Source organism: Canis lupus, chromosome 20 (assembly GCF_003254725.2).
Source record: "Canis lupus dingo isolate Sandy chromosome 20, ASM325472v2, whole genome shotgun sequence".
Lineage (NCBI taxonomy): Eukaryota > Metazoa > Chordata > Mammalia > Carnivora > Canidae > Canis > Canis lupus.
Window position 1 is genome coordinate 50,712,499 of NC_064262.1, and position 22,189 is coordinate 50,734,687.

General features: G+C 51.4%; 1 protein-coding gene across 10 annotated transcripts in view; it reads right to left on the reverse strand.

Annotated features, from left to right (window-relative positions):
- The window catches only part of DNM2 (dynamin 2), an 88,373-nt gene that overhangs the window by 20,848 nt on the left and 45,336 nt on the right, over nucleotides 1-22,189 (reverse strand). For 5 of the 10 annotated variants that reach the window (XM_049098532.1, XM_025457541.3, XM_025457539.3 and 2 more), the window contains exons 4-12: nucleotides 21,695-21,898; nucleotides 19,107-19,205; nucleotides 15,226-15,386; nucleotides 11,540-11,682; nucleotides 8,295-8,430; nucleotides 6,949-7,016; nucleotides 6,184-6,322; nucleotides 3,750-3,836; nucleotides 1,829-1,899 (exon numbers count right to left, since the gene is read on the reverse strand). In XM_049098532.1, coding sequence (XP_048954489.1) covers nucleotides 1,829-1,899; nucleotides 3,750-3,836; nucleotides 6,184-6,322; nucleotides 6,949-7,016; nucleotides 8,295-8,430; nucleotides 11,540-11,682; nucleotides 15,226-15,386; nucleotides 19,107-19,205; nucleotides 21,695-21,898 — 1,108 coding nt within the window. Of the gene's footprint in view, nucleotides 1-1,828; nucleotides 1,900-3,749; nucleotides 3,837-4,827; nucleotides 4,967-6,183; nucleotides 6,323-6,948; nucleotides 7,017-8,294; nucleotides 8,431-11,539; nucleotides 11,683-15,225; nucleotides 15,387-19,106; nucleotides 19,206-21,694; nucleotides 21,899-22,189 lie in introns of all 10 variants that reach the window. The other 5 variants (XM_025457540.3, XM_049098531.1, XM_025457537.3 and 2 more) reach the window with 1 other exon arrangement.

Below are 22,189 nucleotides of genomic sequence, written 5' to 3' on the forward strand. Positions count from 1 at the left end.
AAAGAGAGAGAGAGAGAGAGAGAGAAAGGGAAAGGGAGGGAGAGAGAGTTAAGGAAGTAGGCTTCTATTCCTAGAGGGGCAAAAGTTGGAACATGAAAAACGGGAAGAATTTATCCAACAGTTTTCCTAACATTCAGTGAGTTTATTATAGAACTTTTCCTCTGGGCCCTGGTTTTCGTATTTAGAGGGCAGTGAGAAAACACCGGGCCTGGCTCCATGGCTATACAGTGGGCCTCTGGGGGACACCCCCCCTCCATCAAGGCTGGGACCATGGCTTGCGCCTGGGCTGGGCAGAGCCTGGCACCCTGGGCCCCGCCCCCAGCAAGGGCGACCCCAATCACACACCAGGAAAAAGGCACACAGCAGGCAATACCCACCCGGTCACCAGCTGCTCAGTATAATAACAGCTGGGGGAAGTGGGAAGGCCCAGGAATCCAGAGGAAAGAGTGGAGTGGTCAAAGGAAAAACAGGAGAGATTGTGAGAAGGAACTGTGGATGAAGTATGAGAAGTAGAGACATCAAGGTGAGGAAAACAGCAGCAAACCAAAGAGGGGGACCAGAGTTTTCAGCCCACACACACCCAGCTGCTGGGGGAAGAGGTGCAGGAGGGGGTACCTGAGGTGTGGCCCACGGTCAGGGCCCCAGCCCTCCCATAGCAGGGACAGCCTGACCAGGGCCTTTGGCTCGTCTGGGCTTGCTTGGGAAGAAGCTTCTGGTCATGCCCTCTTCATTTGTTCATTCATTCCTTCCACTCACCTACCATGTGCCCAGCAGAGAACAGCTGACCAACTGCGTTGAGTGCAACTGTAAATGTTCCACCTAGTAAACTGCTTAGCCCAGCACAGAGATCCCTGAGCGAAAGATCCTCTTGTCCAGCCTGCTAGCCCAAGACTGGGCTCTAACAGGCACTTCTCCACAAGAAAGCCTCCCTGAAACCCCAAGGCCAGAGCAGAAGGCTGCCCTCTGGACTCAACACAAGCCTCACACAGCCCTGACCCCAGCAGTGATTACACTGTGTCTTAACTGGTTTGGTGCACGTCTGTCTCTGGCATGGGACCTTCCTTTGAGGGTGGGGACCTGGGTCTGTGCTTGCTCACTGCTGTATCACAGAGCCTGACACAGAGAACACACACCAGAAACACTTGCTAAGTGAATGCAAGGAAGCTGGCTGCCGATTGTTCTGTGATTCTGTTGGGTTCATCAGGCAAGAAGAATCCACATGACGCCTGAGCCTACTGAGGGTAGACCCAGGGGCTGATGGAGTCAGTGAGGGCATGATACTTGAGGCCATCAGCATTTATATCTAATTATGCCAACAAGAGACCCCTGCTCTGGCCCCTTATCGAGGAGCCATGGAAGGTTCTGGTTTTCAATCTATGGTGTATGGATGGAAGCCACGGAGGGCTTGGACAGCAATTCCCAAAGAGCAGCCCCCAGAGCCAAAGTCTGGAGCCCCTGAGATGCTCTGTGAAAGGGCCAAGTGCAGATAGGAGGAGCCTGGGGAAAGCCGCGCAGTTTATGAAAGGCTCTGAGAAGTCATGCAGAAAGTAAAGCACTGCACGCTGCCAGCTTCACCCTTTCCTGAGGCAGCTGGCCTCAGGTATGCCCCACAGGAGGCATGTTGAGGACAATGATGGGGGTCGCTATCAGCCCAGGAAAGCTTCCAGGTACTTTCAGATGGCTGTATGCTTCACCCCGGGACTCTGACAGACAGACCCTCTTGCCCTCGTCGGCTGAGGGAAGCCAACTCGACCACCTCTCTTGGGGCCAGGCTCTGAGGGCAGGGCACTTGTGTCACCCACCAGCCTCTATCCTGAGAAATACATACTTGGCAAATCCAATAAAGTCCTCGTGGTTCGTGTTGATGTAGGACTGCTCGATGTCAATCAGAAGAAGAATCTGGAAGAAAACGGTTAACTATGAGTAGGGAGAGAAGCTTGGCAGGGAAGGCTGTGGCCAGAGCACTTCCCATACCTGCCGGCAGGGGGCGATGGCTGGGACTATACTGCTTCCAGCGCAAGAGAAGGGGAACACCCATACCTCACCTCCAACCCCTACCCTGGGAAATGGGGCGTGGGTACTTTGAAACTTCAGGGCCCCATGAGAAAGAAAGACCGGGCCAACAGAGCAGAGTGAGGCAGTCATGTGCTGGTTGCAGGCACGGCCTCTGGGGCTGACTATCTGGGCTGCAGTCTTGTTCGGCCACTGCCTGGTAGTGTGACCCTTGGCCTTGTGTTACCAAACAGTTGAAAGGGACAACAAGAGGCCCCACTGCATGAGGTTAAATAATTCACAGCATGTCAAGTGTTTACGGAGCAGCACCTGGCATGTTGTAAGGGCTGCTTTGTTAAAACAGCAAAGGTGGGGAGCCTGGGTGGCTCAGTGGTTGAGCATCTGCCTTTGGCTCAGGTTGTGATCTCAGGATCCTGGGATCGAGTCCCGAATCAGGCTCCCTGCAGAGTGCCTGGTTCTCCCTCTCCCTTTGCCTATGTCTCTGCCTCTCTGTGCCTCTCATGAATAAATAAATAAAACTTAAAAAAAAAAAAAAAGAAAGAAAAGAAAAACCACAAGCAAACAGCAAAGGTAGTTTGACCAGGTGAGGGCATCAGAATGGCACATGCAAACACAGGCATCAGTTGGGATGTCATCTAAGGTAAAAGACAGGCCTTTACAGCACACCCTACCCCTTCCTGTCATTTCACTGTGCCTCTGGGCACTCAAGCATAAGACATGCCAGCCACTTGGACCTTGTGGGGTTGCTGAAAAATGCTGGGGTGCTCTGTCTGTGGGAGCCACTGTTGTTGGTTTTAACAGGCCCGAGCCCCATCAGCCCGAGCCCTGGGATAGAGCCCAGAAGCACTGGCACTGGGACAACCAGGCGCCATGGGAGTGTGGAAGCGACAGCCATTCTTGACAATAACAATAACAATATGAACTGGCACCTTTCAAGCTTTTGATACAACTTCGAGGTTACAGAAGCCACGGGGAAGGGGTGCAGGTTGACTGGGAGACCCTCTGAATGACAAATGAGCCAGTTTCTTCTCCACTGACATGCAAAACGAGGTGGTATCACAACCAAATACAACACAGAGGCCTGTTTTGGCTCTAGTTTGAACAAACACCTGCCAGGAGACCAAAGCAGACCAACCAGGGGAAAGGGACTCAGACCAGATACAAGTCCTATAGAGATGAAAGGACAGCCATGGGCTCACTCGGCATGACAGGTGAGACCCGTGCCACAGCTCTGCAGGGACCTGTCCCACTCTCTATCCTTGTGTGTGCCTGGACGGTCTTCACAAGGAAAATGTTAAAACATAAAAAGCACCCACACATCTTCTGGTGGGCGAATGGGTAAATAAGCTGTAGTCTGCACCCACCCCTGGACACCACTCAGCAAGCGTTAGCAACAACACCACAAACAACAGGGATGAATCCTGAATGCTCTATGCTGAGCAAAGGAGGTCAGACTCAAGAGGCTACAGACCACAGGAGTCCATTTGAGTGATATTCTGGAGAAGGTAAAACATAGGGATAAGGAGCAGGCCAGTCATTGCCAGGGCCCGGGGGTTGGGAAGGGGCAAAGGACAGGAATTTTGAGAATGGTTTGGTACCTTGACTGAGGTGGGGGTTACCTTGGTTTATGCATGTGCCATTATTCAAGGAAATCTATGCTCAAGATTTAAGCACATTAAAAAAAAAAGATTCATGCACATAAATCATACCTGAAAAACAAAACAAAAGGCCCATACCTGGTCCTTGGTTCTCCCCTCCCGTTCCCGGATGTAGGTAGTGACGATTCGCTCCGTCTCTTCTCGCAAGCGGGGGTAGGAGTTGAGCTGGGGGGCAGGGGGAGAAGTAGAGTGGCGGCATTGGCTGAGTCCTTGTGGCACAGGAAGCAACATGAACCACACAGAGAACATGAGGGGAAGGGGAGTGACAAGGGGTGGGCCTACCGAGTCCCCACCCCACTCCTGTCTCCTGGCTGCTGCAGCTGGGAGACAAGCAGGGGATGGTGGAGGCACGGTGTGCCAGAGAGAGTGACAGGGGTGCCCACGCACGAGCAGAGATGCTGAGAATGGATTCGAAGGTGGAAAGTGGCAAGAGAAAGTTGGGGGTGTGTGTGTCTGCTGCCCAACAGTGATGGCCACCCCCTCCGCCCAGTACTGGGTGAGAGCAAGAACACCTAGTTTAATGAAGGCCACCAGGCCAGTGGGGTGGGAACTCTCGCCCAGCTCGTGAGTGAGTAGCGCCTGTTCTAGGATGTGGGGGCAGCATCTGGGCCATCTACCTCAGAGGGACCCCCTTAGAGAAAACTATTCCCCCATCGTAATGGAGCCGAAGGCACGGAGAAGCCCACCATCCGAGGGTGGGGTGAAGCCCTAGTGTTGGGGACATCTGAGCCGACAGTCAGAATCCCTAGCAGAAACCCTCTGAAATGCCCTGTGACATGAGAACACGCAGGTCTGCATGCTGATGCAGAACGGTTCATGCTTGGTGACTGTGAGGAGACCCTCCTTACGGGTTCTGGGCCAGGCAGCGCCGCTCGTCCCCCCACGGCCTGCTTAGTGATCAGACCCTACAACATCCACAGGCCTCCCACCCTCCGCAGCACCCAAACTGGAAACGGGGAGCACCCATGCGCTGCAGCACCCCCACCTCTGCCGCCACGCAAAGTTGCGAGGGCACTGAGTGACCAGTGGCCCCCGGGAGGGGGGTTCCCGCCGAGGCAGAGTGTCCAGATGCACAGGTGGAGACTAACGTGGGGGGTGGGAGGGTGGGGAGGAGATGCGGGACAAATGCGCAGGGGACAACAAAACCTGCGGTTACCTTCTCGGCACACTTTTTAATGACCGTGGCCAGCTCTGAGACCACGAGATCAACACACTTCAAACTTGGCTCTTTGAGTTTTACAATCTGTTTTTTCACTATGGCTTCGAAGGCCATGTCCGGGGTGAAGAGCCCCGTCCTGGGTCACATGCGGAGGGCGGGACGAGGTAGGAAGACACCCGGGGACAGTGCGGGCCACACACGCGGGGCGGGGGACAGGGAAAGAGAAGAAAGGAGAGTCAGCTGGTTAGTGACATGCAAGGAGGAGCCGGTGCCCGCATTTGCCCCGAAGCTGCTTCGGATCAAGGAGGAGTCCTGGGTCGGAGTGGGGGGGTGGGGCTCTCCCGACAGACTAGGGGGGCAGTGTCGATGTTCGTGACAGCCAAGGGAACTGGGAGGCCTGGAATTTTCATACCTGGGACATTGGCCTCGGGGATGAAAATCTCTACCCCGGCTAGGTTTTTCTCTCTCTCCCTTTTCTACTCGAAGAAGCTTAAGAAGCAAATGTGGGCTTTTCCAGACTGAGACAGAAGGCTCAAGCAGAGTTGCCCTGCCTTGGAAGACCGACCCGGGACTCTAGGGGCCTTTGTGGACGTGCAAGCACAAACCGCCCACTGGAAAGCACTCCAGCTGTGTGGCCAAGGCGTGCTGCCCCGGGAATCAGGCCTGCAGGGGAGCCCAACGCGTCCTGCCAGGTGGAGACAGTGGCCTGTCAACACCAGTACACAGGTGCCTATGACCCAAGTGGCTCGGAGGACATGCTGCCTGGCGGGGGGCAGCTCCATTCCTGGAGGAAGCCAGGGCTACTGGTGGAGGCAGTAAGAAGCCGAGCTGGCTTTGCTGAACTGGGTACCCGAGCACTCATTCTGCTGTTGACATTCGGGCCTTTCTTAGTGCCTGGGGGACAGCAAAGTGGCTGGCTCCAGGAAAGACCGAGGGGGCCAGGTACTGGTCAAGAAGGGGTGACAGCCAGGGAGGTTCAGGGAGCTTGGCCTCCAATAGCTGACGCGGGGTTCCTCTCTGCTTCCCAGAAGGCAGCAAAGCGACAGCCCAATGAAACCCCCAATTCCATCAGACACATGCTAGGCTTGGTATCAGGGTCCCAGGGAGCCCTGCCCACCAGTCTGGCCAGTTCTGGAGGCTTGACGCACACCCCCCACACAGACATTGCACCCAGGCCAACATGCCCCCGCCCCAGCCCCAGGGAAAAGGCCACATTGTTGGAAACTGAGGCAGTCTGGGGGGAAGGGGCCCCAGCAGGGCAAAGGCTGGAGAAGCAGCACTGGGAGCCTGATACCAAACCCCCATACCCCCGCTTCCACAAGGCCAGGAGTCACCCTGCCGAGGGCCCGATACCTTACTGGTACACTGCCTAACTGTATTGATTAGCTCCTGGATAACCAGGTCGACACATTTCAGACAGGGCTCTTTCAGCTTGACGACCTGCTTTTTCACAATGGCCTCGAATGCCAAGTCCGGGGTGAAGAGCCCGGTCCTAAAACCATCCGTACCCGGGGGTAGGGGAGATAAGTCAGAGAGAAACAAAGCACGGTCAGCAATTTCATAGGCATGGGCCAGGTCCCCGAGAATGAGCCAAGGTCACAGCAAGTCTGGGGGTCAGATGCCTGCAAGATGCCTGCATCCACTGCCTGGAAACCCACAGGATGGCCCAAGGACCCCAAGGTTGATATAAGACTGGACAACCAGAGTGACTATTTTGTTGGTTAAAGGAGGGGACCTAAAAGTCTCATGGGGAACCCACGATGGGGACGCATGCAGGGTTCCTGTAATCATGACTCACCTCTGGCTCCCCGCAACCCCCTGGGACAAACCTACAGTGAGCTTTCTTAGAAGGACCCATGCCAACAGACTGGGCGGCTTAACCTACATTTAACCTAAGGGTGGCAACTGCCCTGTGGCATACAACAGATCCACACAAGACAGCACACCTGCCCTCATGCCCTTGGAGACCCACAGGGAGAGACTTAATGTTACTAAATCCACCCAGGAGCCCTCTCAAGTCCTCACAATCAGGGCACCCAGAGGGACAGGGGACCAACTGCCTGGACAGTGGCGCCGTGGAGGTGAAAGGAACGTGGCAACTCTCCCCTGGGAACTTGCCTGACTCCGTGGATGTTCTTAATGGCATAGCTGATCTCACGCCGTAAATCCTTCTCGTCAAACTCCATCTGAAAGCAGACAAATCACCCATATGCAAGGAGGTACCTCCGGCACCCATATAACAGGTGCAGATTAGGGGAACATTATGTCCTGTGTGTGGCTATTTTCACATGACAGACTATTTCACTGGCCAAAATTTTTAAAAACATTAAAACCCAATTTCAGCGAGGATGGTTTGAAATGAACACTTTCACTCTCAGAGGGAACATGAATTCACATGAACTTTTTTATAGGCTGTTTGTTTGGCAGTAACAATCAAAGGCCTCCAAACACATAACTACACTTTCAGGTGACTTTAAATGTTCTAGAAGCCCACCTAGAGGAATTAATAAGAATTACTATGCTCACAGAACTATTCTTAACTGCTAAAAAGTGTGAAAACAACTTAAATATCTAATGATGGGAGGCAGGTTCAATGTATGATGGAACATCCATAAGATAAGATATTTTGCCGTTAACAATGCAAAACAAATATATGACTGCTTTGGAAAGATGGCCACCATATGAAAAAAGCAGGGTATAAAGACACATGAATTGTTTTTCAAGTATGGATGAGGATATGTGCTGTTTTTGTGTATGCTGGGGACTCACCCATTTGCACAGAAATAATCCTGAAAGGGCAAACACCAAAGTGCAAACAGGAATTGTGTGTGGGTGTTAGGATTATGGGTGTTTTTCATCCCTCTAAGCTTTTGTTCTTTCACTAAAAATAATTTTACTGGTTTTTATAAAAATGATATGTGTTCATGGTGAAAAGTGTAAAACTTTAAGCAAATTAACAACAACAACAACAAAAAATCTCAAATCCCAGAACTGACATTCCAATGAATATTCTTGGGAGATCTATTTAGGCAAAGACACATATCGAGACCCATCCTTCATGTGGAAGGATGTCGTAAATACTGTCTATATGCTATGCTGCACAGGCTAGCTTCTTAACCTGCTTTTCTCCCCTTTATCATGATGAGCACATTTTCCCCATAAGATTTTACCTATGTTTTCTATGTATTTTGCAAAGAAAGTATATTGCTTTTTGTCAGAAGGCAAAAATGGAACTTTCCTACAGGTCTGCTGGTCTACAGGTCTCTCAGCTATCTGCTCAGTGAAGGAAGCCTGAAGGTGACACCTCCTCCAGCACCCCCACCTCCATTATACTATACCTACTACCCACAGTAGGCAGAAGCCTAGAGGCAGGAGCTCAAGACCCTGTGGCCTGGGAGGACCTGCCTTGAGGCTGTGTTGAAGGGTGCTTGACCAGAGTAGGAGGCCCAGCCTGGCAGTACTACCTTCACCAGCTCAAAGGGAAACCGCTCATGGAAGATTCGATTAATTCGGGCGCCCCCAGAGAGCTCCAGCGTGTCCACTTGGTCTCCAGAGCCTTCGATCCTCTTTTCAAAGTCCACCCCAAACTGCTGGACCATCCTACAAGGAAAGGAAAACCCAAAAGTCAGGGGGAAGGTTCTGACACAGCTCCAGAATTATGTTCTATGGCAAACTGTGGCTTACATGCTCCTTTTCATTTTTTTGGAGGCAAAAATTATGCATAGACCAAAACAAATAAATTACAGGACTGCCTATGGCACACAATCACCACATGCCAGGTGCGCTCTACAGGCCCGTTACAGTTATTCATTCACTGAATTGGGTAGCGGGGAGTAGTTTTAACTCCCATTTTGCAGATGGCAAGAATGGGGGGGGTTAGCAGCTTAGCAACCTCTGTCCTAAACAGGAAGAACTGTGTGTGAAAAGATAGCCCCTCCATCCAATTCAGGAGGCTTCTGCTGGTTCCCACCACTTCCCAGCATTCCACCAATGACTGCCATAATGCCTTGGACGGGTAGCTTTGTCCCTCTGAGCCTCAGTTTCTTCATCTGCATAGTGAGTTGATCTTAACTGCCTCCTTACACAAGGTCATTGAAAGGATTCAAGGAATTTCTAGATTTTTATCAACTCCAAGAAATCAATCCTAAGGGGCACCAATAGTCTGTACCCTCAAGAGAAAGAACACAATGCAGCCAATTAATGGTAATTCACCTAAAACTTCTGAATTCAGACCAGTTAAAATGTTTTTCTTTTTTTTTTTTTTTTTTTGTTTTATTTTTAAAAAGTGGTCATAGGGGATCCCTGGGTGGCGCAGCGGTTTGGTGCCTGCCTTTGGCCCAGGGCGGGATCCTGGAGACCCGGGATCGAATCCCACGTCGGGCTCCCGGTGCATGGAGCCTGTTTTTCCCTCTGCCTGTGTCTCTGCCTCTTTCTCTCTCTGTGTGTGACTATCATAAATAAATTAAAAAAAAAAAAAAAGTGGTCACAGAAGTGATGAAATATGTCAATACCACACATGGGCCCTTGGAACCCAGCCCAGCCCTTAAAAAGGTCTCTAAATATTGCTGACTAGTACTGTGACCACGTGAACTGCAGAGAACTTGTGTTTATTAGCGTTCGGTTTTCCTTAGCATTTCTAGTTGCTTCCTTAGCCTCTTCAACAGTCTGCCTTAACTGTATCCGTATTTCTGCCCCTACTTCTAAATCCTTCATCTTCCCAGATTGTGTGTGCAGCCTGCCCTGAAAGGGGGCTGCTGCAATCAAGGGATCTGCCCCTACTCGGCCAGCAGCACGAAGCCCAGTGCGCTAGCAGGGATGTCCAGCTCGCATAGGCACACATGGCTGATGCCCACAAGATGCCGGGGCAGCTGGGTTTAGCTGCCAGTGAACAGGGTTCTTCTCCCTGAACACCCGGTGGGAGGGCAGGTGCAGAATGTCTCAGATCCCAAGAACCAATTTGCCCACAGAAGTAAACAGCAGGGGATCCCTGGGTGACTCAGCGGTTTAGTGCCTGCCTTTGGCCCAGGGTGTGATCCTGGGGTCCTGGGATCCAGTCCCACATCAGGCTCCCTGCATGGAGCCTACTTCTCCCTCTGCCTGTGTCTCTGTCTCTCATGAATAAATAAATAAATCTTTTTTTTTTTTTTAATTTATTCATGATAGTCACACACACACACACAGAGAGAGAGAGAGAGAGAGAGGCAGAGAGAGAAGCAGGCTCCATGCACCGGGAGCCTGACGTGGGATTTGATCCCGGGTCTCCAGGATCGCGCCCTGGGCCAAAGGCAGGCGCCAAACCGCTGCGCCACCCAGGGATCCCGGATAAATAAATAAATCTTAAAAACAAAAAAAAGTAAACAGCACTAATTAAGTTTGAGCATAAAAGCATTCTCACCCCTGTACCCTCTACCGTGCAGTACTGCATAGCGGGGGGTGCGCGGGGAGGGGGAAAGCAGGGTTATGACAGGCATTGCAGGTGGTGTTCTTCTGGTGTGTCCAGGGGACAAGCCACATGTGTAGCACCGTCTACCTTAATAGCTGAGTTTCTGGATCCCACCCTAGCCAAGTGCCCAGGGTTCCTTGCAGTCCAGAAACCAGGAGTACAAAGGCAGTACAAAAAAAATCTCGAGAGAGAACCTGGGATCGTGGGGACACATATTCCCTACCTCATAGCAGCACAGCTGTGATGAATGCCCCAGAGCTCTGAATTGGGACAGTGAGCACCAACTCAGGGGGAGAATTCCAAGAGAGAGCAGAAAGAGCTGACTGACACAGGGCTAAGCTCCCACTCCTGTTCCCCATGTCTGGCCTCTCCACAGCCACCAAAGGGCACCTGTGATTCCTCCATCAGGCCATCCCTCCTCTGCTCAGAACTCTCCATGGCTCCCATCTTACTCAGAGCAAAAGCCTAATTTCTCCCTGTGGCCCACAAACACCTGAATGATCGGTTCTGTCCCCTCCCTGCCCTCCCCTCCTCCACTCTGTCCCTCACTCATTCTGTCATAGAGCCTCCTCCAACACTGTAGGGCAGTCCTGCCTCAGGGCTTTTGCACTGGCTGGGCCCTATCCTTGACCTCTTCAGGTCTTTGCCTGACTCACTGTCTCAGGGCAGCCTTCTTGACCACTCTATTTTAAATGGCACCCCTCAGGCTCATGCCAGCACCCTAGCCCCTTCCCCACGTTAATATTTTGCCATTTAATGCACTACATGGGGATCCCTGGGTGGCGCAGCGGTTTGGCACCTGCCTTTGGCCCAGGGCGCGATCCTGGAGACCCAGGATCGAATCCCACATCGGGCTCCCGGTGCATGGAGCCTGCTTCTCTCTCTGCCTGCGTCTCTGCCTCTCTCTCTCTCTCTCTGTGACTATCATAAATAAATAAAAAATTTAAAAAATTAATGCACTACATGTTTTCTTTCTTTCTTTCTTTCTTTTTTTTTTTTTTTTTACATGTTTTCTTATTTGCTTATTTTCTGTCCCATCCCTCCCCCTTCCCCTTTCTAAGCACATACGGCAGGGCTGGCTGTCTGCTCCATTCACTGTGGGGACCCCAGCGCTCAGGACAGACCTGGCACACAGGAGGCTCTCCACAAATGTTAGGCTAAGTGAACAGAGAGACAAATGAGGATTGCCACCCAGCCTGGACCTGGGACCCTGTGGCTGGGCAGAGGCTCTGGAGAGCTGGGTTGGGCTTTCAGGGGAACACATACTGCAACAGGGCTTTGGTTTTGCGGGTGGGGTCATCGGGCCGGAAGTTCTTGTACTCCTCCACCTCCTTCTCGAGGGACAGCAGCTGGCTCTGCAGCTTGCTCCGCAAGGCTGGCAGGGACTCCCTGATGTGGTTGGTCAGTTGCTGCAGGAGGAGAGAGGCCAGAGAGCAGAGGTTAGCAGGCGAGATGCTGCAAAGGGGCTGCTAACCTGTTGCACCTGCAAAGGGCTGATGCTGAGATGCTCCCCCCTGAGCCCAGCACTGCCCCCAGTCTCAAATAGAAAGCAAGAGAAATATCCAGCTGGAGTCCCACTAGTGCGTGGGGCAAGGAGAGCTGGCATGTGCTGCCCACAGCAGCAAGATGCCGTGAGCGGCCCACTGTGCTTTCGTAGGGTGGACAACCAGGGCGTCCGTGACACAGGGTACACACGACACATATGCTGACTCAAAACAGCCTCCCACAAGTGCTCTGGCGAGACACCCAGGAGGCCACCGAAGGACCGATGCACTGACGGACTGGCCAGCAGGGGACGGTCCACATGGGCCACGGAACAACAGGCAGATGTAGAGACATGGAGACAGACCCTATAGACTAAGACAGAATCAGCTCCCCAATGAAAGGAACGTACATAGCATTTGCTCCCTTCTGTGAAAGACTGGGAGAAAGTAAGAATGCTATTTTTAGTTGCACAAAGAGAGAGAGAAGCTCCACAGGAAACAAATGCAGGAGGAGGCCAGAACGGAGCAGGTGAATGGGAAGGGGACCGCTCTCTGTGGCCACCCCCCTCCTCTCTAGCTGTGGAGTCAGGTGGATTCGTTCATTATTCACAAACTGTAAAAGGAAGCAGCACTGCAGAAAATGTTAGAGAATAAGTCTCAGGATAGCTGGTGAGAGAAAAAGTGAGAGAGAATAGTAAATATACTGCTGTTAAGGCAGGGAAAGAAGAAAGGGAAGGCAAGATAAAGGGAAGGGGACAGGGAGAAAGATTAGGAGGAGGGAGGTGGGGAGGAGGGAGGATGGGGAGGAGGGAGAAGGATGGGGAGAAGGCAGAGGGAGGAAATGGGGAGGAGGGAGAGGAAGGCAGTGAGGGAGCATGATACAGATACAGTGGCCTCTCCAGGCCCTGAGTATCTCTACAAGGAAGCCCAGTTGCAGTGACTCTGGCCACCTCTAGAGAAGGGATCCACCACCAGATGGGAGGAATTGGAATATTCACTATATTTGGACTGTACGACTTTATCTTTTACTATATAACAGAGAGAGAAGGAGGGACAGAGGGAACAAAACAGAAGCTTATAAATGCAGCTAATACTCTAAGAGTGAAAAGGAGCACTTGCTGCCATCTCTCCTGCAACAGAGAATTTATAAAGTAACCATCAAGCTAGAAAAAAGGTGTAAGGGAGCCTCACACTCCAGCTCGCCACACTCTTATATGAATCTGACCTCATCCCAGTGGGTGGCCCACAGACCCCTCTGTGGGAGCTACAGGCTTTTAAGGGGACGTGGAGGCTACATGCTCTGCAGCCCTTCACTCCAGCATCCAACAGCATCCTAGAGCACTTAGAGCACCTCATTATGTGGGGTGGAGGGTGGGCACAGCTCTAGGAAGTGCCATGAGGCAGAGCCAGGCCCGTGGAAAAGCCAGCTAGGCCCCTTGCGTGCTTGCCAGCCCTCAGAGGAGGCCCATGCCACCTGCAGGGCAGTTTTACTTCCCTTCCTCTCCGTCCACCCAGGCCAACCGCTTCCTCCCACTGGACACTTACTGTCCTCTTTGCTCCCCTCAGCTGCCTTCTCTGCCTCCCTGCTCTGCACCAGCTTTCCCTGGTTGCCCCCCTCCCCCACTACCTAACGCTTGATTGTGAATTTATCTGGGGACCCATTTCGAGTCTGTACTCCCACATTAGAAATACGTCTTCCAGGGATCCCTGGGTGGCTCAGCGGTTTAGCGCCTGCCTTTGGCCCAGGGCGTGATCCTGGAGTCCCGGGATCGAGTCCCGCATCAGGCTCCCTGCATGGAGCCTGCTTCTCCCTCTGCATGTGTCTCTGTCTCTCTCTGTGTCTCTCATGAATAAATAAATAAAATCTTAAAAAAAATTTTTTAGAAATACGCCTTCCCCAAGGATGGAGCTCTGCTCTCCCGTTGCCACTGTGCCCCCATGGACTGCCTAAAGGAAGGACATCCACTCTCCCTCTGAAGCCCTCCACCTTCCAGGAAGCTGCCATAAAGTATCCAGAGGGAACATCTTGCAACTCAGATGGACAAAACAGGACCGGCCTTAAGGACAGACACTGCCTGTTACAGTGTGGCTACATAACTGCCACCATCAGGGATTTGACTCTCCAGAGAAATCCCCACATGAGCAAAATGATGTTATTAACATTAACAGCAACCTTTACAGACCAGGAAGATGAGAAACCATCTCGGTCACTCTCTAAAGAGCCTGGCTGGGATCCCTGGGTGGCGCAGCGGTTTAGCGCCTGCCTTTGGCCCAGGGCGCGATCCTGGAGACCCGGGATCGAATCCCACATCAGGCTCCCGGTGCATGGAGCCTGCTTCTCCCTCTGCCTATGTCTCTGCCTCTCTCTCTCTCTGTGTGACTATCATAAATAAATGAAAAAAAAAAAAAATTAAAGAGCCTGGCTGGACAGCCTGCAACTCATGTGTTCAGAAACTATTACACAGCCACAGAAAAGAATGAGGAAGGGTTCCTTTCTATATGCCCAGTGCTCCAAGAGATGGTGCTGACCTGGTGTGTGTGTGTGTGTGTGTGTGTGTGTGTGGCATCCATGACTATGTCATCATTTATGGTAAGAAAGGGAGAACTGTGATTCTCGAAGGTCCTTTTTGCTTCTATGGACAGAAAATGCAGACAAGGCGAATAACAGTGCCCTGCAGGTGGAAGGGGGGCAGATGGGGGCGCCTCATTGCAGGCTCGTTGTTTATGAACCCTGTGAATTTATTCCCTGTAAAGGAGCGCCTGAGTGGCTCAGTGGTTGAGCGTCTGCCTTTGGTTCAGGTAGTGGTCCCAGGGTCCTGGGATCGAGCCCTGTGTCAGGCTCCCTGCTCAGTGAGGGAAGCCTGCTTCTCCCTCTCCCTCTGCTGCTTCCCTTGCTTGTGATCTGTCAGATAAATAAATAAAATCTTAAAAAAAAAAAAAAAAGAATAGTAGGAAAACAATGCTTACAGTGCAGTGGCTGCCACTGGATGCCTGCTGTGCTTCACACGGCAGGTGGACTGGGTACTTGGTGGATACCACAGCCCTAGGGGGCAGGGATGGTGACAGTTCCCAGATGATACACAGGGGACAAAGGCTCAGAGGCTGAGCTGGGCTTTGGACCCCCAGAGGTCAGGCCCCACAGCTCTCCTACCGAGGTCCTGTCCGGTCCTCCTGGCCACCCTGCTTTAGTGCAGGCCAGGCAGTTATCACCCAGGTCACCGATATCAGGAACTGCATGAAAACTTCTGGGTACGTTGATTAGATAATTCCAAGTATTTAATTATAATTGAAATAATAGCAACAATAACGGCAATGTAATAAAAGCCCTGCTAGCGACTCTATGAACACCCACCCTTCACCAGGCCCTGAATCCAGTGTGGACTGAACCCATTTTGCTGAAACATGTGCCGGCTCTAGACCAAGGCCAGTATTGTGGTGGGCCGCACCTGCACAAAACCCTGGCCGTACCTGATTCAGGGTCTTCTGCAGGTGCGGGGTGCCCATGCGGTCGGCCATGTGCCGGTAGGCTGGGTGGGAGAGGAAGAACTTCCTCTCGGCCGCCAGGGCCGCACGGATGTCCTTCTTGCCCTCGATGTCCTTCTGGCTGCGGTTCACCACGCCAATGTAGCCTGCGGGGAGAGAGGGTCAGGGCAGGGGCAGTGCCAGGTGAGCCGAAATGCACAGACGGCCACTGTGGCCCAGGCAGGCACAGACACGGACCCTGTCCCAGGAATCACTCACAGACCAGGCCACAAGCCAAACCCGTTCCTTGGAAAGGCAGAAAATATAAATGCACGGTGTGCTCCTGAAAAGTAACATAAGTGTTTGGAGAAAGGAGGGGTGTGAGACCCAGTGGGAGGTGGGGGGGCAGAGGAAAGCTCTGGAGAAGACAAAACCCACAAACTGAGCTTTAGAGACAAGAAAATCATCTCAAAAAAGAAGGGCAAGAGGGACCAGCTCATCTTGCCAGGTATTAAAAACCTGTTCTTAAGCTGTTACGTTCGAAAGGGTTGGATACATTGGGGCCTGTATGTCCGGAGAGATGAATGGAATAGAACAGAACAAGTCTAAACGACACACGACGGACAGGTAGCAAATGATGGCTAATGCTTTGGAGCCAACAAGAGGGAAGCTCAGTCACTCAATGGCCACGGTGGGCAAAGAAACAAAGTTGGCTGCCTGCCCAAAGTAATCCTCCAGGGTTCATGGATCTACACATACACTGTGACACTGGAAGTACTTAAAGACAACATGGGTGCTTTCTAGAGATGACTATATTTGGGTTAAAAATTTTCTGAATCAGACCCAAGAAAATGGTAGCTATGGCTACATGAGAAATGGGACCTGCATCTGGGGCTGGGCAACCTCTTTCACAAATGGCTGTAAGTACCACTCTTGAGTTCTTTAATCTAGAAAATAATATTTAAGATAAAAATGCTAGTGTAAAAAAAGATCTGCCATATTTGGATATGAAACGATTGGAAGAGAAGAGAAAGGGGATGGTGTTCAAAAAGCCAGTACAGGGGCACCTGGGTGGCTCAGTTGGTTGAGTGTCCAGCTCTTGATCTCAGCTCAGGTCTTGCTCTCAGGGTTGTGCGTTTAAGCCCTGTGTTGGGCTCCATACTGGACATGGAGCCTACTTGAAAAAAAAAAAAAAAAAAAAAGAAAAGAAAAAGAAAAAAAGCCAGAAGAGTCGCAGGTTCCTGAGTGTGGATGCAAGGCGCCCAGCAGTCCAGGTATGTGAGGTGTCACGGACACCAAGAACTCAGCCGACTGGCCAACCCATGGCAATAAATAGTTGTTCTTCCTCGCTGTTGACATGATGCAAGTCGGAGATGGATTCGGGAGAGGTGGCAAAACTCCCAAAGGGATGCAGACAGGCATTTCTACCAGTTCTCTCAGTGGGGGGCGATCAAGGGTTCCCTTGGGGAGGAGGGGAGTGGTGCCTACCAGCCATTTATTCTGCAACTCTTGTGCAGGACTGCTGACCTTTCATTCTCTCCATATTGGCCATTATGCCCATTTGGCAGATAAGGGGAAACAACCAAGGTGAGGCCACAGAGTGCGGCTCCACGAGAACCCAGATGTGAACCCACACTGGTAAGGCCAAAACTCACTGCCATCCATACAACAGTACGCAGGACAACAGCGGAGAGCAGAGACCGTGGTCTGGCTGGGATTGTGGGTCCTAAAAGTTTAGGAGTTCTGAGTCTTTTGTAAGTCAAGAAAAAGGATGCAGCTGGAGAGAGTCCAAAAGCCACAGGACAAGAGGAGAACATGGAGGGAGGGAGGCCCAAGGGCACAAGTCGGGAGCTGGTGTACAGAGGAAGGGCTGACTTTCTTGGAAACAGACAGGAAGGCAGAGGAGGGCAGGCGCAGACAATGGTGAGTGGCAGGCGAGGAAGGAAGCTGAGGAGGCCTGTGTCATCCAGCCACCCAGCACCAATGCAGAGCCCAGACAGCATCCCTCGGGGACTAAGATTTAGGCCCAATACATGTGGGAAGAGCACAGGGTCCAAGTGCCTGGCAGAGGGCATGGACACGCGTGGGGTATGCTTCTGTCTTCAGCACCAATGCTTCCTTCCTAAACATATGACACAGATTCATTCCTCAACCCCTGATCCTGGCAGCCAAGTGGGTTTTTCGCCCCCAACCATGTTCCGTCCTGATCTGGGGCCACCTCTAGTTACAGGTGGGGAAAGGTGGAAACCAAGGTCTGAATGTTCTCCCTATGCCTATCCCATACGTGGAGGAGGAGATCCCTCGGGGCAATAGATCTAAATGGCACTGGCAACACCAACGTGCCAGGAGGTACCTAGAGCTGACAGCAGATCCCCCAAGGGAAGGAATGGGCAGGAAAGGGAAGCAATTGAAAAATGGCTTAAAGAAGATTAAAAAAATAAGTAAAAGCCCATATAGACACTTAACACCATGCCATAGTGAAAAACAGCAATAACCTAAGTGTCCAACTTAAGTAGGGATTGAGTAACAGCCCACACGTCTCATATAAAGGATCCCGTAGGACCTCTGGAAGTCACCTGGAAGAACACTTGCTTATCATGGGGAAACACTGCTATTCTGCTAAGTGAGATGGAAAAGTAGGTGACAAAGTGGCAGGACACTGGACAGCTGGCATTCCAAGCCAGCTCTGCCATTCCCTAGTTTTGTGAGCTGGAGTAAGGGATTCACCCCATCTGTGCCTCAGTTTCTTCATTCATAATACAGGGTTAGGAATCAAGCCACCGTGTTGGATTATCATCAAGTTCAATGGACTCTCATACATCAGGAGCGCAGAACAGTGTCTGCTACATTAACAGACACTTAATAAATGTTTGCTATTCTAATTTTTTGAAAATAAAAATATTTAGACTACTCCTATCAGGAGACCTAAACTTGATCCTAAACCTGAACCTTATCAGGCCTCCATCTAGATTTAATTACTAATTCCCAATCCCAAGAGTGGGACATGATATGGTTTCTTCCACAAAAAACTGGTACAGGAAAAAAAAGAAAAAAAAAAAAAACTGGTACAGGAGGAAAAAGGGGGCTAGTGGGGGAGCTGTTTAACCAGAAACCTAGGTATTTATGTGTAAAATGATATGCTGAGGATTTGCTCTGTAATCCCACAGGAAGCAAACAAGGGGAGGACATTCGAAGATTCGAGATTAGCTGTGTGTTGATAACCACTAAGGCTGGGTCCATGGGGGCTCCTCATTCTCTACTTTCAAGAATTTTTTTTTAAATGTTCACAATAAAAAGCATGAAGACTAATAGAAATTACGAATCCTGGGGTGCCTGGGTGGCTCAGTTGGTTAAGCGGTCCGACTCTTGATTTTAGCTCAGGTCATGATCTCAGGGTTGTGGGATCAAGCCTGACATTGGGCTCCATGCTCAGTGGGGAGTCTGCTTGGGATTCTTTCTCTCCTTCTCCCTCTGCCCCCCAACTAACTCTCTCTCTCTCTCAAATAAATAAAATCTGAAAAAGAAGAAAGAAATTATGATCCTGGGGAATCTTTTGAGAGGAGAACCACAAAGTATGAGCTAATGGGAAAGGCTGCGCCGTGGATGACTCCGGTTTCCTTCTTCTGTAGGCCTTCATTAGGTTCCCCAAGTTAGCAGGTGTTAACTGTGTAACTGGAAAGGGAAGGTGTCCAAATCAGAAGAGAAAGATACATACGGAAAACCAGTTACTCTGGGTGGTGGGGAAACAGGCAACTGTGGGTGCTTAGCTGTGTATACTCCCTGGCATCGGTCTAGGTGTCAGTAACAGTAAGGACAAACATAGTTAACATACCCATATACTCCCTGCCACTGCACCCTGCGGCCCCCAGCTCCCCGCACAACCGTACCTCTTCTCAAGGGGAGTAGCTTGTTCTCCAGGATGTCCCTGGCGTCCGTGCCTTCATCCATCAGGTCGAGCTTGGTGATGACACCGATGGTCCGCAAGCCTGAAAGACCCCAGAGGTCAGAAGAGGTCACAAGGGAGGAACCCAGGCTGCCAGCCTTGGTGGGGGCCCCCTACTTCCAGGCTGTGAGACCTGGGAGAAGCCATAACGTCACCTGCCTGGACCCTGGTGTCCCTCATGTCAGGTGAAGAAGCAGCCACACCAATCTGAGGGTTGTCCATGAAGGTAAACTGGCTTGTGACAAACGTTCAATCAGTAAATACTGACCACCATCATTGTCACTCCCATGAGCTACGACAGTGTCTTGCTGCCGCAGTGTTAAGAAAAAAACCTCACGGAAACTCAAATCCCAGGTCAGTCTCCATGCTGTGCTGAGTTACCTGAGAAGTCCTAACATCATATCCAAACCCATGGCGACTGTTTCTAGGGTAACCTTTCACCTGAATGGCCAAAATTCCACTCTGGAAACCACATCATCGGATTCCTCCTATCCCTAGGTCACTTAGAATCAAGGGAACCCTCCTTGTGAAAGTGCATGCCTAGAGATCAGCTGCCCTTGTGAGACCTAAGGATCCCCTCTGTGATAACGTCTGTATGCCTATGTGACACACAGGAAGCCTAGGGAGATCTCCAGAGGGTGCTATGGGGGACATTAAGGGTGTGACAGCTGTGCTGTCCCTGGCACCCCTGCTTGTTCACATTCTGCTGTGAGCTTGTGAGCTGCCATTACCTTTTTGGAGGGGCCATAGCTATGAATACTCGCAAAGCCCATGCCAGACAGGGAGGGGAGAGACCGAAGGAGGTAGGAGATGTGACTGGTGGGCCTGGGGGCCTGGACGCTATTGGAAATGCTAGATTTCAGTGGAGCATTATTTATGAAAGACCAGAAATAACCCAAACATTCAAGAACAAAGAACAGGCGACAATGCCAACTCCGTGGATGCTACGTATATGTGTCCCTACAACACAGGGAGACACACACACACCTTACAGGAAGATAAGGAAAGACTGCTCCATTTTTTAAAATAGAGTTTACATAGGAGAACAAGCTATGGAAGGCTAATTACCAGGTGCGGCCACCATTAACCTGTGCGGGGGAAGGGGAGCGGTCACTTTTTAGGTTCTGTATTTTACATGGGTGGCATTTTGGGGGTAGTCATTATGAACACTTTCAAAGCCAGACAAAAAAAGCCAGCATCAAATTCACAAGTGTAACTGAACCCATGCCCATTTTCTCACCACCTGATCAAGCCTATATGGCATCTCTGTCACAGGAACGAGGGGCACAGAAGGCCAGGGAGGGTGTGTGCACGGGTAGGGGCAGCCTCTCCTGGGAGAGCATGCCTGCAATGACCATGGGGACAGAGTCCTTCGCAGGACAAAGAGATACTCAGAACATAGCCCTGGACTCTGAAAAGCTCGCAGTCTGGAAAGGGCCATCAGCTGCCACTGTTTGCCAGCCGCCCTCAGGCTGAACCAGGGACGGGAAGCCAGGTAGGAAGAGGGTACCAGAGCCTGTCTCTTCCCAGCTCCTCCCTGGTCCCTGACTCCCTCTAAACCAGGGAATCAGGCAGTCAGAGGGCATCATACAGGCTATACTTCAGTGTGTGTCTCACTCTACAACGTCCAACACGTTCAGGACACCCAGCTCCCCACAGCAGCCACCAAGGTCCCCTGGACAGTCCTACCTCGCCCTCCCCTCCTCTGCCCTCCCTTCAGCTTGCTCTTCCTTGGCCACTACAGAGTCCTCGCTATGTCCTAGGCACCCCAGGCTCAAACCAAGCCCAGTCTATTTAGCATCACTGTCCGTTTTTCTGGATTTTGCCCCTTTCATCACTCATCATTCTGATCTTGCCTGTAACATCACATCTTCAGAGGCCTCTGACCCCCCTTGCACTCCAGCCTCTCTCCAAGGGTGGGACTTTCCTCCAGTGCTTACCTCTGGCTGAAACTGTCCCACCTGCTTATATTCTTTTTATCTTCTGTCTCCCCTATTGAAACATCAACTTCCCAGTAGCAGGGACCCTGTCGATTTTGTCCCCTGCAGGTCCCCAAGGACCAAACAGAGCCTGGCACATAGCAGGTACTTAACTGACATTTAATAAATGACCCAAGGAAAAATTTGACCCAGAATACCTGGAGCCAGAGACACCAAAGTCCCCACTACTCCCTACTGCCCCATCTGGCTTTATTAACTCATCATCCTTTGACTTTCTCTGCCTGGCCCCTAAGCAGTTAGAGGGACATCTAGTCCTCTCAGCAGCTCTATAGGCCAGGATTGCTGTTGCCATTTTGACAGAGGGGGAGCCCAAGCTGAGGAGATGCCCAACTGCCACACAACAGCCTCCTAGGGGCAGTCCTCCAGCACTGCTGGCCCCTAAGGGAAAAGCTGTATCCCAGAAGGGCCTCTGCCTAGGGGTTACACACCAAAGAGAACACCAGTGACTTGGAATCAACGATTCTGGGCAAGCTGCCACACTCCCAGGCCCTCAGAAGGGGAAGCCCTCCTACTCTAGGGCTCAATGTGTTACCTTGTGGGTCGACCTCCTTGGCCAGCTTGAGGGCGTCCGAGTTGGCTAGGTCCATGTTGGCAGGGGTGACGGCGAGGATGAGGCTGCTCTCCCGGCTAATGAACTGCAGGATCATGTCCTTGATCTGGTACTCGATATCTGGGGGCTGGTCCCCCACAGGCACCTTGGTGATACCCGGGAGGTCGATGAGGGTCAGGTTCAACACTGAGAGGGAAACCAGAAGGAAAGGTCATCAGAGACAGAAGAGGGGAGGCACGAACTGCCCCAAAGCTACTCAGCCCACTTCCCAACGTGCTGGGGCTCAGGCCTCAGGGTTCCTCCTGACCTCCAGCCAGATCATACCTTCAGATCCAATAGCTCCTCTTCTAGGGCCCCCTCCTACACACAGCCTCTCTTTATTGCAGTGATAGTTTTATTATTATTATTTTTTAAGATTTTATTTATTTATTCATGATAGACGGAGAGAGAGAGAGGCAGAGACACAGGCAGAGGGAG